The 15963-nt window shown below is 34.5% G+C and overlaps 1 protein-coding gene across 3 annotated transcripts; it reads right to left on the bottom strand.

Moving 5' to 3' along the window:
- Positions 1–1622: 1622 nt before the first annotated feature.
- LOC130810416 (receptor homology region, transmembrane domain- and RING domain-containing protein 2) lies at positions 1623–6647 on the bottom strand. Of its 3 annotated transcripts, none has more exons than XM_057676467.1 (4): positions 5846–6647; positions 5508–5738; positions 3471–3869; positions 1623–2475 (listed from the first exon to the last, which is right to left on the bottom strand). In XM_057676467.1, exons 1-4 carry the CDS (start codon positions 5979–5981, stop codon positions 1895–1897), a joined length of 1347 nt encoding a protein of 448 aa, XP_057532450.1. In that variant the 5' UTR covers positions 5982–6647; the 3' UTR covers positions 1623–1894. The 3 variants fall into 3 exon arrangements, with proteins under 3 accessions (XP_057532450.1, XP_057532449.1, XP_057532451.1); XM_057676466.1 differs by having other exon boundaries at positions 5472–5738; positions 5846–6580; XM_057676468.1 differs by having other exon boundaries at positions 3471–3818; positions 5846–6579.
- Between the last annotated feature and the right edge of the window lie 9316 nt (positions 6648–15963).

Below are 15963 nucleotides of genomic sequence, written 5' to 3'. Positions count from 1 at the left end.
TGAAAATGCTCAATAATGTAACATGTACGTACTTTTATGAATAACTGTCTTTTAATGAGAGGATCTTAAAATCAGGAACACATATATTTATATTTTATTCTAGTTGGACTATATATAACCCATGTACATAATGCCTGTCACAACGAAATTGTCTTATACAACAGTTTGTGTTGAGTCTGATTAGAGTATAAAACAACGACATATATCTAGCAAACGGACCAACTGTAATTTGTGGAGGAGTTATTCTGGACTTTAGGCCCTGGTCTTCTTGATGTACTGGATCCAGCGAAGCCCATATGATTTTTACTTTTAAATTTAATGGACTAAGCCTAACAGTTTTCAAAGAGACGGTCTCTCAAGAGACCGGCTGTAAAATTTAAGAATACTAGCTAATTCTTTATTGATTATTGAGGTTTTCTCATAATGAGACGACTTTAATTGGGTCAATCCAAACTATTAAAGAACCCACTTTCTGTACAAGTGTAAATTAAGTTTCTAATTTTTTTTTTACTAATAGGTCTTTTGTTAGAATCCGTATCACAGTGAGATAGTCTCATACAAGACGGGTTAGTTTATTTAATAGCGTTTTCATTTGTGATAGTAAAGTATGGAAAGAAACAAAATGTTATTATCATGTGAACTCATGTTGTTATATCTATTATTTATATACGAAGCTATTAGTAGGAGAAAGTTGACAAGGATCCATCCTAAAAATTGGTGACACTAAAGTATATACAAGGAATGTAATCTACAAATGATTTTATATCTACTTTTAACTCATAATACTCTCCTATTTTATTATTAACATAACAAAACCGCTCAAATTCTTTTAGCCTTATGCCAAATTTAAAATTTTTCATCTAAAAGTTTTCTTTGTGATGTTAATATAAAATTTATAACCTCTTCTGATCCTAATTTATAGTCGTGACTTCGCTCCCTTATCCTTCATCGTGTTAGGTACAAACTCAAACTCACTTTAATTCGACCGCACTTTTTTTTTCTATTAAACTGAAACTTAATTATTATAATTTTTCATTTAAATACTTCAAATATACATAAAACATATTTTAAAGTACTTCAGAAAAGGTAAGTATTCACTCTCAAAGATGGATTAACAATAGAAATTTAGCAAAAAAAAATATAACTATATTATCCAACGTATTTGCTAAAAATAATATTTTCTCTTAAAAGATGTCAATATTAGTAGCAAATTCACAATGATCGAGATATAGTGGATCAAAGGTCAAAGAATTACGGTGCTACTAATCTTATACCTAGATTTACACTATTCATAAGTGTTGCAATATGGAGCTTAAAATGAGACAATGAACATGTTTTGGTAGCATTTGAACTTTAAGAAACCTTATTCCCTCCATTTCAACTTTAATAAACCTTCAAAAATAATTCTAACCTAATCAAACTTGCCTTCTACAAAAAGTAACATCTCTCTTTATTCACTGAAAAAGAAAAAAAAAAAAAAACAAATAGACGTATTCAAAAGACACCTATTGATTCGATATTCATCCGACCTTGTAATTGAATCTGAGTTGAACCGACGTTAAATTGATTCGGAAAACCTGACCCGTAATCGATCCGACGAATGACAGAAATGAACACCTCTAGGAACAAACAACGAGGGCCGAAGAGATAATTAGTTAAACACAAACATTGGATCCTTGGATTCATGAAACCCATTACAAATAAACAACGGTAGCGAAAGGAAGAAAAATCCAACACTCTCTAGTCTCTTATGCTATAATATACACAGAAATGGGTAAAAGGATAGGTAGGTATACGTTAGAGGTCAGATAGAACTACTCAATGTCACAAACATAGTCCAGAATGTAAGCGAAATGGCAGCTTAGATGTATAACCGTTACAGATCACACGTAAATCAGCATCCGGGAAGGGAATGTGCAGAGTTATATGGAGAAAAACTCGCAGCAGATTCGCTATAATGCAATGGAGTCAGATATCTCATAGAAGAAGATCCGAGAAAGCTTGATGAAGCATTGCTAGGACTTGGAATATACGGAGACACGTATCTAGTATTGAGAGGTGAGATAGACGGGTAGCCCATCGAACTAGGGGAAATATACTGAGAAGTGTATGACCTTTGAGAGGACATATTCCTAAGGTCCATGGAGCTTTGACTTATACTTATAGAAGGAGAATGCCGACTATGATATGAGTTGGGATGACGGGGTATTTGACGACTACTTGAAATCGAGTTATTTTGAGAAGTTGGATGGGATTGTGGAGTTGGTGAAGCTATTTGCATTGCGGAGGAGCGTACTGATGAGGATCTAAATGAAGAGAAAGGTGAAGAAGCAACAGACGATGGGTTGGATGAGAGCAATGGTGTAGATTCTGATGCGGGAGGTTCACCGGTACTAGTCCTTGCATCTCGTTTGCAAACTGGGCAAAATGTTCTCCATGAGGTGAGCCAAGCATCCACACAAAACGTGTGAAATTCTGCACGAATACATCACATGAAATTAATTTTCGGGGAAAGCCAAAAAAAGAAGCGAGGAATTGAATGGAAGCACAACAGGCATGGAGATCAAAACAAAAAGCATCAAAACTTTCTACTTAGTAGTATTTTTGAAAATTCCTAGTGCTTTAACTTGAACCCACATGGTTCTCGAGAAGGACAAACGGTCCGTTTGGTTAATGATACTAATTGGTGGTAATGAGAATGATTTGTAGTGTAAATTCTCATGATATGTATATGAGTCATGTCATTCCCATAGTGATGAAAGTTTGATCATAAAAAAGGTTTTTTGTTCACCATTTTTCATTACCAACTAATACCACTTGTTCAAATGATAATGGATTGAAATGAATTATGTGAAGAAAATGAGATTGTTAAGGAAGAATAAGCACAATTATTAAGTTTCCAAGAGATATTCCTACAAAAATTACACTAACTTTTCATCCCCATTCCCACCATTTAGTATCAATTACCAAATGGGCTGAAAGCGTTTAAGCATGAAATATCCGAGTTGTGATAGAAAAGAGCTTTTAACAAAGCATCTCTAAAAAAACAACTCGGAACAGGTAATTGCACAGAATAATTCACCATGAAAGTTCAAGTGCAGAAATGATATCATTAAAAATAGAAAAGTTTATAATTTTAAATTAGGATAACAATTTGAAAATATCCCACATTTATGAGTACTCAAGAGAGAAATCAAAAGCACAATGAACTTTTTTTTTTTCAATAACAGAGTAGGTTGAAGGAAGAGGAGAGTTAGGTGAGAATCAAACCCATGATCTTGCCGAGGAAAAGCATAAGAAACTTAAAAACTAAACTCGGACAAACAAAAAACCCGGCTACCTTTGGTAGCACACTTACCGAATATTCGAATGTGTGAATCTTGTGATTCTATAACAAAACTAGAGTTAACAAGAACCTATACCAAACACCCATAACCAAAGCAAATAATATCTTTGAAGGAATAACTTACTATGACGACAAGGCAAAACTCGGAGCTTATCTCCAACAATGTAGTCCTCAAGGCATATGGCACAGGTTGATGCGGTGCAATTTTCCTCAGTTACAGCAGTGAATATCAAGCTTGGCATAGCTTTGACTAGTCGACTACTCATCCCATGAAATTCGCGAACTCGAGCTTGAGGCCTTTCACGTCTAACACGGTGCCTTCTAACGAAAAAACAAGTTGCCAGCAAACCAGACATTGCTAGTAGAGAAATGAAGGAAATTGCCATTATTGACCATGCGGAACTTTCATAGCTAGCTAGCATCCACACTTCGACGCCAGAATTAGCATACGTCCTTAATTTTTCTCCAGTTGCTTTCGAAACAAATGCCGCGTGGATTTTAATACCAGCAGGATTTCCCGCCACTGTATGAATTAGTACATAGCCTTATATAATGTTGCAGTAAACAAAAGATATGCACATGTGCAGTAAACATACATATGATTTGTAAAAAGGTGGACGATTGGCGAAGAGCAGATCAATATGCATGGATCATACCCTTACTTCCACATCTAGTTCCTTCGTTAATCGGAGCTCCCTAATACATGATTAGGGCCTATTTTCTGAATTTTCAGATTTCTTGCAATTAATAGGAAGAAACTAGAAAAAAAAACAGTTTCATGTAAGAATAAGTTTCTGGTTTTCTGGTGTTAGCTTATGTAATGGATTTGTTTGTTTGGCACATGACTGTTAGATGAAACTTTTTTGACATCTGGAAGTATTGGCTAACAAGCCACCTGTTATGGAGATATTTGGTAAAAATTATTTGTTAGCTATAGGTCGTTTATAATAGAAAGTAAACCAAAAGGCAAAAAAGCTAACATTGTTGGTTTTTGGTTTTGGCTTAATAGTCACTTTTTTTTGACTAAAAAGCCAAAAGCCAACTAAAATGTCAGCAAAAGAGTCAATTGCCAAACACCCCCATATGACTTCTAAATCTTAATGGATGCTAAAAACCGGGGGTGAATTTAGGGGGTGGGCCTTTGCCCGGTAATAATTAAATTCCTATTAATATTAAATTGTGTAAAACATAAAACTAATAAATAATAGCCAGCTGGTTGAATAAACATGCCAAGATGAGTGATTTAAAGGTCATGGGTTCAAGTCCAGTTACAATGTAGTCTTCAAACCGCAGTGACAATATTGTAAGGTACACGGAAAAAGGAGAAGGTAAATAAGATAAAGTCACCAATTTTTGAATTGCACAAAGGTTCCAGGCAAAGGCCTAAGCCTTTGGGTTCAAGACACCCTAAAAGTTTAAAAAATCATATAATTACCAATTGCCCATATAATTATAAACATATAATTATAAACAATAGGAAAAATTTTGCCTTTTGGTAACTTCTTTCTCAGGAGTAACTTCAAAACATATAATTATAAACAATAGGAAAAATTGTTCGGAATAATCCCACCTATTGCCCATTTGCCGTGAATAATTACAACTAATTATTTTTTAATAATTCAATCTTTGCATATATTTTATTGACAGCACCCCTTGCCACATTTTAACCGGCTACCATAAGTACCTACAATCAAAGAGGAGTAGGGATAGTCCAACAAAGAAGCATGATAAGGAGAAAGAAGTGAGTATAACAGCTCGTAGGTACGGTTAAAATGTGAAGATTAGATTATTTAAAAATAATCAATTGTAGGGATTATTTACAGCAGATTGGTAATAGGTGGGATTATTCAGAACAATTTTTCCTAAACAATATGGAAGCTAAGATAAATTGCACACATATGCAAAGAAGTTCATGTTCAGATGGAGCCATGTTCTGTTTCATTCATACTAAATTCAATGTTAAAGCACTATCTATTGCAAGAAACTGAGTCATCCACATCAAAGTTCATAATCAACCAGTCAAATACAAGAACAGAAAGCCAAATCATCATCAAAAACATAACAAATTGGACTTTTTAAATCATGAATCATCATATATAAACTGGAAATAAGGACACCAAATTACCAGAGATGCAATTAGAGATAAGAAAATGAAAATTACTTGCAACCAAAGCACCACTATCCTCATCATCATATATAATCACAGCTTCAAAACCTGCATTCTGTGCTCTCCTAACTTTATTTTCAAAGCTACATCCACCTCTAATGATCAATGCAATTGGGGATGAGCAATTTCCATGGTGTTCCACTGTATTATTCAATGGTGAACAAGCATCTAGAGGCTCAGCTATGTACAATTCCCCGCATAAACCGGCAGACCTCAATGGTGGTGCTGAAACAATCAATTGAAAACAATGATATAAGATTAAAATTTTGTACTATAATCTCAATCAAGATTTAGATTTTCTAAAGAGCAAGAAGCAAGATTTGATTACTCACCAAAGTTAGCTTCAATGTCTTCAAATTGAAGGGTGAAATTTCCTCCATTAATAACCACAGAAGCGAAAGAAAAACCCAACATCATGATCAAAGACAAACTAAATAACACAATTAGTCGGAAAACTTCAATACCCATATCAATTTTATTCAAAAAAAATAAACACCCAAATCTGATGTAGCAACAAACAGGCAAACCCCTTTGAAGTATTCTTATTTCTACCAAAAGCTGACAATATATTTTAGTTTCACCCAGTAAAACATAAATTCCACAAAACCCACAAAACAGAATTCAGATTTTTCAACTGATGTATTAGACTAGAGAGTAAACAGGAAAAACCCAGAAAATGAAAGCCCTAAAATTAAACAGAAGATTGGCAAATTTTCCTAATTCAAAACAACAAAATTAGGGTTTTAAAGATAGAAACATCAGCTTCCATTTACAAATTGAAAAGGGTGATGCCAGAATTCTAGATGATTTAGGGTTCTTAAGGAATTGAATACAATCAATTATAGGTTTTGAGAAGATGAAGAGGTAGGGATTAGGGAAAACTATATAGTGAGTAGACAAGGAAAACAATGTGCGTTGTTAATAATATTGAAATAATGGAATGGTTGTACTATCTAAATAAAATTATTAGATAATGAATATGCCTAGATGCCAAGATGCCAAGGGGGGTGTAGGAGTATGATTATATCCCAAAAATAAACGTAATTGAATCAAGCTACTAGATTATTCAGCTAAATCATCATTTTTGGAGAAATCTATACCAATAAATTAGAGTATTGTGTACCAAATATAAAGGGCCACTAATGTTGTTTGAGCCCACATATGTTCCTATCTCATTGGATAGGGATGAGAACTACCCCAAATTAGATCCAAGGTTGAGTTTGATGCATATGCTATGGAGAAAGTTATTTATAAGGTTAATAAATTACTCTTATGTGGAGTATTTAATATGGTGAAAGTTTTATTGTTTTAATTTATCGTTTTGGTTTTGTATATTTTATTATTATTATTTTCGTTTTTTATGGTGATTATAAATAAACGTGATTGATTAGGAATTTTTGTATGCTATGCTAACTCTCACCAACTCCAACCTCAAACCAACCCAATATGAGGCGTTTGGCAAATACTGATATCTGATAGCTAATTACAGTGACTGATTTGACTAACTGATATTATTAACTAGTTTGACTAACTGATATTGAACCTACTGCCATGAACAACTTGTTCAAAAACAACTTATTCATAACAATAAGTTGTTTTAACCAACTAATTTACCAAACATAAGTATTGGGTGGTTTCCCAATCCTCTTTTTGTCTCAAAATAAGCTAAAATTGCTCAATAAGCTATTTTGCCGAACACCTCCTATAATACAAGTACTAATTAATTTTTTTATCCGGAACAGACTAGAAAATACTAATTAAATAATAAAAAATAGACATCGTTGTATGAAGCAGACATCAGTGTCACTGTAAAGTCCAAAGTTGATTTATCGATATCAAGGAGTGCTTTCAGTTTAGATTTCACTTAGTCATGTCAATATGTCTAAGGTATATATGATATGATGTATAAGGATAGTTCTAAGTAATCTTGTGCAAGGGTCGTGGGCTTTAGGTTAATTGTAGGGAGCTTGACGCTTTGCGATGGCCGATGCTGCAAAACAAAAAAGGCACCTTGGAGTGGCTGTAGGCGTTCGTTAAGGACTCCGAGTGTAAGGGCACAATCAAAGTGATTGCATTCATACATGAACTTTGATATATACTCAACATTGCTAATTGTTTAGTTTTTATGTATTGTTCTATGAACTTGTTTTCTGAATGGAGGGAAGCAAATTTAGAAGAAGATCTCCTCAACAATGCTTATCATCAAGCTTAGGATGCTCAACCGTACCTTAGTGTTTAGCTAAGTTCTTTCGCAAGGTGATATTAGGTGTTCTGAATGTTATGTGATAAGTCGATAAGAGACTGATGTATACTTATCGATTAGTATTCGATATTTTCAAAAATGTTAGTTTTTTAATTAATGTTTTATAACAATTTGTATTCGCTAAATGATTCGGTTTGAAAATTTTTAGTCATGTTTCTAGTAATATACATCCAGTTAGTAGTATTTGGTGCATATTACTAAAGTGAACTAATAGCTTTCTCATTGTCTAATGTTATTCTTGTTTGCAGGATACCGGCTCTCTTAATTATATCCATGGCATATATATGTATGCTAAGTGATAGGTCGTTTTACTACCAAAAATAATTCCTAATTCACCTAACTAGTATAGTTGGGAAAGTAGGGTCGAACCACTGTGGAAGGACAAATGAAGTTACAATTTAAATTAAGTTCACTATTGTTAACGATCAAATGTTGGATTTTTGGTTATCTAAGTAGAACGCAAAAATAAGAGATGAATAGAATTCAATAATTAAAAACCTAGGGCTAAAAGGATCCACGATGCATAGATCATGATTCATGAACAACAATTGGGATAGGAATGAATATAGGCGAAGGAAGATGTTGCTCTCGCAAACAAATTCGACAATCAAACAATAAAACAAGCTATCGCGATTAAAGCTTAATTGTTCAAAGAAGGAAATCGTTCACTCAAACTCGCAACTCTCGTTTATAGAATTGAGCGAATAAAACTTGCAAATTGGCCAAACATGCAATCAATCTAAAATCCATCAATTGAATCGCCTAGACAAACCAAATTTAAATCCTAAAATCAAACAAGAATCATGACCTTTTGCATAGTTTCACCAAGCCCTAGAAATAAAACTACTCACTAAGCATATTAAAACTAACAAGAGATTCAACAATGAAATCCATGGAGAAAATCAAATTCAAATTAAATGTAGAAACAAACATTCAAAGATAACAACGATAAACAAGAACAAGAAATTAGAATTGAAACTAATACCTTCAATATAATTAAGATTACAATATCGAAATGTTGATTAACAATCCCTCAAAGCAAGTAATATGAGAAATCCCTTCAATATCAAGCCCTCAAAAACACAGAATAAAAAAAAAAACCCGTCTTGAAAATTCCCCTCAAAAGCTATTTATATCCTCCTCAAAAGAGATCGGAGGATACGGGAAGTTACTAAAAAAATAACTGCAGTACCCGGCCGGGTATGTGGAAACCCGGGCGGGTGCGAAGCATAACTAAATCTCAAAGGTCAAAAAATTTTCTAAGTCCAGGAGTAAACCCGGCCGGGTATGTGGAAACCCGCCCGGGTACGCAGCTGAGCATTTTAATCTTCAATAGAGGCCTGGCCGGGTATGTGGGAAACCCGGCCGGGTGCGTGTGGCAACTTTTTCTTCCAAATAACATCTTCAAATTCTTCTAAGTATCAAGTGCAAACCCGGTCGGGTATGTGGAAACCCGGCCGGGTATGAGAGGCTCACCCGGCCGGGTATGAGGAAACCCACCCGGGTATGAGACCTGGTCAGCACAAAAATGACCTTTGAGTAGCTTATGACCTTCCAACTTGCAAATCTCGCTCCAAGAGTCGATTCCTAGCATAATTAGAGCTTTGTACCTACAAAATAGATAAGAAACAAACACTCCAACCAAGCATAAAAACCAATAGAAAATTGAGCAAAATACGCGAGAAATGCTATGAAAATACAATGGGGGCATGGTAGAAAATAATATATAAAATACACACATCAAACTCCCCCGAGCCGAACCTTTGCTTGTCCTCAAGCAAACAAGACAAGGTTCTAAGAATAAAAGTATGCTTCACCCTATAAAAGCAACATCGCAAAACGCTTGTGATCACATTCTCTCAATCAAAGCATTCAAATAGTTCAATACCAATCCAAGAGTAAAATATCATACAAGCGAATTCAAGCCTTATCGCCAAGAAATAACGAGGAATCAAGAAAAGAGTTCTCACGGGTGACACTCCTCTATCTGTGGCGAGTATAAAATGTACTCGATCGCTCTCCGCCCACAAATATGCAAAAGATGTGCATATGAATCAATTTTTGTAGCCTAAAATGCTAATAAGGCACCCTCCCATCTCAACAACACTCATGTGTTTAAAGGGGAAATAATATCACTCGACCTATCGAAGTCGAGTCGAAATGCAACACATACTCTCAGATCTTGGCAAGGTATTAAATCGAGGAAGCACATATAACTGCATGATTATCAAGAAGGTCTTTATTGGGCTTGTAATGGGGTTTGGGTCAAAGGTAGGATTCAATTTGAAAATATGCGAGCTAAAAGTCTATTTTGGGGGAGCATAATCTAAAAAGTAACGTAGCCAAAAAATGAGGTGAAAACAACTCCAAATAACTTCAACTCATAACTACCGAACCAACCCAACTAATGGAAAGCACCGTCATATCATCCTCAAATTATAAGAGATTTACAACTTACAAAGGCGAAAATGTACAATAAAATAAAAGATGTGAGACAAATTTTTCTTTCTTTCTTTTTTTTTTTTTTTTTTTTTTTTAATTGAAACTACATAAATATGAATAATGAAAAGATGGTAACATATGACAAACCAAGAGGATTTTTCTCCCTTTTTTTTTTTTTTTTTTTTTTTTTTTTTTTTATAATTGATTGAATGAATATGAGCAATGAAGAAGATAAGCACACTCCAACAACGAGGAAATAATCAACCTAACTCAAGTACCCCATGCAACTAAATGTGAGCCAAAAGACAGAATATATATCGCCTACTAACCGATCAAATGCTCCCCCAAGCTAGACTTGGGTTGATAAAATAGGGTCAAAAAGGTTTACAATGTGGTTAGTTATGAAAGAAAATGTAGGGCTTAAAATAAAGGATCAAATGGCAAATAAAATAAAGAATCAAATGGCAAATAATGTCTTTGAAAACAATGTTACATGGCTTCTAGCAAATGAGGGCCTTCTATCATGCTCATCACGCAATTACATAGCTAACAAGACCAGTACCAAGCCAAAATGGAGATCAGTGATACACCAGGAACTAATCACTCAAGAATGAAATAGTGAGATAGAAATCAAAGTCCAAACCCTTACAAGGTAAACTCTTCCTTGTTCCAAACAATAGATAATAATGCTCAAAAACACAAGTTTCAATAATACAAATGAATCGGAAAAAGAACCCAAAAGTCTACAATGACCAGTCTCCGCAATCACAAGTGTTAAAAATTTCAACCATAGGGCACAGGGAAACATACTTTGTCAAAAAGATCCAAAGGCGCATCAAGGGAGAAAGAAATACATTACAACTAAGAAAGCAATACAATATTTTTGGTCACATGTAAACTCCCACTCCTAATGAGTGGTACAAACCATGCAACAATCCTAAGAAAGCAATAGAAATACTCAAAGCTAAATTATGAAAAGAGTTGGGAAGATCTCACCAATTAACTTCCTGATGCAAGCTGAAGTACAGAAAATCGTCACGTTATCCAAAGTGTGACTTGCAAAAGAACCTGCAAAAAGGAGAGAAGCAACCAACTCCGACCAAAAAAAAAAAAAAAAAAAAAAAAAAAAAAAAACTACACTAAAAGCAGTAGAATATATAGAAGAGAGTGTTCAAAGCAACAATCAAGATCCCCCCAAGCTAAATCAAGCACTGTCCTCAGAGTTTGAGAGGGAGGCAAGAGCCCACTAACCCATGGGGTCAAAGTCATTATCCTGCTGCTCATCATCATCGTCATCATCCTGATAGGTAGGAGGGGGAGAATACCAATCAGGATACTGAACATCGGCATGAAAATGACCTTGCTGATGATGGTAGTCAAGCAGTGGTCGAAAAGCAGCCTGAGATTGGAGCTCGAAGTGAGTGAATCGAGTGTCCAAAGAGGTCAATTGGGCGGCCATTTCCCGCTGAGACAATTGCATCGCATTGAAATTATCGATCATGAGTTGTTCAAAAGGGGAGTACCCTTGGGGAGCCATCGGAGGTGGTCCCAGCGGAGGTCCCGTACGAGTTCCGGAGGACTCAGCAGGAAAAGCCGCAGGAAATAAGTAATGAGCCCGGTTGGGCTCCAAAGATGGTAAATCCTCTGTCGGCATATCAATATAAAAGGGGGGACGGGAATGAATTTTCCACCGAAAACCCCCCTGACTACCCTCCACCAAATAACCACATTGACAAAGGTGCTGTAAGGACAATAAACAATCAGCAAGAACAACCGCATCATCAGGAATTTTAAATTTAGTCGCGATGCGAGTGACCAAACCCCCAATAACAACATCCTGGCTCGAAGAAAGTGCATGGCGGGAAATGGATAACAGGTGTTTCCAAAGGAAAACAGGAATGTTAATATTGATATCTGTCTGTCCCGCCAAGAAATACTTAGCCAAAATGTTTAAATCCAAACTACGAGCAGAGTGAGGGTCGGCTCGACCAAACAAACAAGTACTGAAGAATTTCAAACACACACGCACACATGGATGATGAACTTGATTAATATGCATGTGTGATGTGTTAACATTGGTCAGTCCAGTTAAACGACGAAATAATTCACATGCCTCACCCCCTTGGGGTATTCGCAAATCTCCTCCCGTAGGGAGGCCAAAACATTTAGCTAATTGCGAAATGGTCAAGGAAAAATTCCGGTTGTGCAGCCGAAACCGCAACTTAGGTTTGCTCCTATCACTAACATCTTCCCACAATTAACTCACAAATTCTAATGTAAGATGCTCATGAGTGTTATGACATGCATTAAACAAAGTAGACAATCCAAGAGAAGCAAATAAATCACGGGTGGGTTCGAGAATACCTAATCGTTCGAGTGCCGAACGATCGATCCACTTAGATGACACAATGCGCCCTTTGAGATGTTGAAACTTTTGTCGTTGATCCTCATTGCAGAAAATAACGTCGGGAAAATCCTCATCGCGCTCAATGTCTGGAACTATAGGTTGTGAGCTGGACCCCGAAGCTCGTGCCCGCTTGCTTGCCATTGCACTCCCGGTTTTTTTTTTTTTTTTTTTTTTTTTTTTTTTTTTTTTTTTTTTTGAAATTGATGGGTGAATGAGTAGAATAAAAGAATGGGTAAGAAGAAAGTAGTAGGAATTGGGTTAATGTAGTTGGAGGGTGAAAATTAAAAATAAAAAGAGAAATGTGTAAAGATTGAGATTTGAAGAAATGGGTGAAATTAATGAAAAAGATTGCGCTCATAATTATGTTTGTGTGAGTCCCGAAAGCCCATAGGTTGGTATACATGTAGACGGTCGCATGCAAATGGTCATGAAAGAAAACAATTTTTACATCCAACTGATGAACGGACCAAGACTTTGACTGAGCAAGATAAGAACGACCTGAATAGTAGCTGGTTTAACAGCCTGGCTAAAGTGTCAAGACAATCAACCTCCACCTGTTGATAACTACCATCACCAACCAATTGAGCTTTATAGCACTCAAATGACCTGTTAGAGTTAGTTTTGTGACAAAAAATCCTGATACACTGAATAACATTAACATTGGGGGGTCAGGTACCAATTTCCATGTATCTTTTTTTAATAAGAGTAGAATATTCATCTTGCATGGTAGCACACCAAGGGTCATTAAGAGCAGAAACTAAACTCTTACCCTTACTCTTACTCTCCTGTATCATTTTCCTTTCCATTACCTTCCATATTCTCATACCAAAGACTACTAAATATATTACAAATATTACTAAATAGTATTTACATGACACAAGTTAATCAGATTTTTCAATTTAGATTTTAGAGTGGTATATACTAAATAGAATTACATAGCTAAATGCCCATGAGAGGAAAGCTCTAGAATTGACTTTAACAAATACTCCATAGAGTCAAAGATATGACATATCTGGCACTATGTATAAACAGTTAGAAGTTGAACTGCTATTGTGAATAGAGAACCATGCATTTTACATTTTTTGTTTGGTCTCACTAGATTGTTACACAGGCCCGTTTCTAAATTACTTTCCACGTAATATTTTTATCGGTCCACGAAAAGCTAAATTAATTTGTGATTCTATCATTTATTGAAATTTATTTTTTTTTCTTTTTTCACAATAATATGTATATTTTCGTGTCAACATTATTATAAAAGGTTAATCACAAATTATTAAATGAGACGGTCTCATCGTGAGACATGCTTCATACTTGGGTTAAATAGTCTAATAATAGAAACTTTTAACTTATGGACTTCTTGTTTTAAGGTCGTCTCACGTGAGACGGTCTCATACAAGACAGACTGTTAATCATATAAGTAAAATTAAGCTGGAGCAATATAACCTGATTCTTAAATACTGAGTACCAAGCTCTTCCAAATTGCAATCCATTTAATTCAATAAATCGTGAACATTACATGCCAATAATATTCTACTATCATTCTTAACTCTTTAATATTTTTACTTTTTTAATATTTAAATATAAATTTAAACCTACCGAATTTTAGAAATATGGAGCCCTGGGCCTTTGCCCCACCCACCCCGGGTCAAATACAGTCTATTGTTACACTACGCATATCTACATTTTATGCTTCCTTTGTTTTTTAGTCACATCCAAGGACAATATGGCATTATTCATCAATGTCACTTAATTTTCATATTGTCATTAATTTATAGGTTAAAATATAGTCATTTGAGATCTTGTTAGAATCGTTTCAATGTGAATTTTGTTGATTTTTAGTTTTTATAATTTTTCGATTTGTATAATTAGAGATATTAACTTTTGAATTAGTGCATTAAGGCGTGTGAAAGCGTCCTTGGGAGCAATTAAAAAAAAACGGAGGAAGTAGCTTATAAGAACAAACGTAGCATTTTCAATAATACATAATGACATAATGTATTGACTTCTCTTTTTATTTTCTTTTGGTTTTCTTATTTACTTTTTTATATCTCATTGTAAACTTAAAAGTCATATAACTTCTATCTTTCAAAAGGAACTTGCAAATGGATGCACTCGGAGCGTTTTTTATAAGGATAAAATTACTTCTATATTGTAAACTAGAATATCTTTTTAAACTTTTAGCTTTGTAAACATTAACTAAATTGTTCAATATAGCATAAAATCTGAAATTCACCATCAAGTTATACGTAAAAGTATATTATATTATATCTATTTTTTATTATATGTCCTAGTTTTTTCTTTTCAATATATTATTATTCTTGTTAAGAAATGTCGTAGAGCAGTAGTTAGTTTTTTCCTTTTAAAAATCATAAAAATATTGATGTTTGGAAAATACGTCGACAAAAAAATATGTATTAAGATGCATTTGTCAAAAAAATCTCATATGAATATATTTTTTCCTATAAATTGATGAGAATTTGTAGTCAAAGTACGACTTAATATATTTTTTGAACATTTATATATTAAATTATACAAAATAAAAATAATATAAAGTTAATATTATAAAGATATGCGATTAAACAATTCAAATAAAAATCATATTTTAATACTAATCGTAACATGTAAAATAGTTCATCTATTTATTATTTACAATATAGCTGACAAAGTATGAAACAGAGAGTACTTTACTGTGTCTTATTTGAAACATTCAAGGTATATATTACAATGACAAGGTTTTCAAATTAGAGGAAACTACCTAAAATATACACCTAAATATATGGAAATATCTCAAATATTCTCAATCAAAAATATATCCCTAAGAAAGCTCTTAACTGTGCCTAATATATCGCAATACCCCCCTTAAGTTGGAGCATGGGGATCATGAATGCCCAACTTGGAGAGTAACAAATCAAAAGACTTTTTCCAAGGGCTTTGGTGAAAATATCTGCCAATTGAGACTTTGTAGGAACATAAGATGGAAATATCAAGTTATCATTATTGCATCGCGAACAAAATGACAATCTACCTCGATGTGTTTTGTGCGCTCATGAAACATGGGATTCTTGACTAAGTGTAGGGCAGATTCACTATCGCAAAATAATATGATTGCGTTAGGATGGTGCACACCTAGACTCAATAACAAACCTTTGAGCCATTTTAATTCACATGTAATTGCTGCTATGGAGCCGTATTCGCCTTCTGCAGAAGAACAAGACATCGTGTGTTGTTTCTTTGTCTTCTAAGATATAGGAGATTGGCCAAGGAAAACAAGCCAACTAATAAGAGATCTACGAGTGACAGGACATGCCGCCCAATCAGAGTCACACCAACCTTGTAAA

The sequence above is a fragment of the Amaranthus tricolor genome, chromosome 4 (assembly GCF_026212465.1).
Source record: "Amaranthus tricolor cultivar Red isolate AtriRed21 chromosome 4, ASM2621246v1, whole genome shotgun sequence".
NCBI classification, from domain to species: Eukaryota; Viridiplantae; Streptophyta; class Magnoliopsida; order Caryophyllales; family Amaranthaceae; genus Amaranthus; species Amaranthus tricolor.
Note: the sequence above shows the minus strand (reverse complement) of the source record. Positions and strands in the feature narration are given on the sequence as shown.

Excerpts from the sequence above, each read along its gene's own strand:
- LOC130810416 (XM_057676466.1), bottom strand. The coding sequence starts at position 5,981 with ATGGGTATTGAAGTTTTCCGACTAATTGTGTTATTTAGTTTGTCTTTG. Across the intron at positions 5,739-5,845 it reads AGACATTGAAGCTAACTTTG|CACCACCATTGAGGTCTGCC; the intron begins GTGAGTAATCAA and ends TGATTGTTTCAG. Across the intron at positions 2,476-3,470 it reads AGTTTTGCCTTGTCGTCATA|AATTTCACACGTTTTGTGTG; the intron begins GTAAGTTATTCC and ends GTATTCGTGCAG.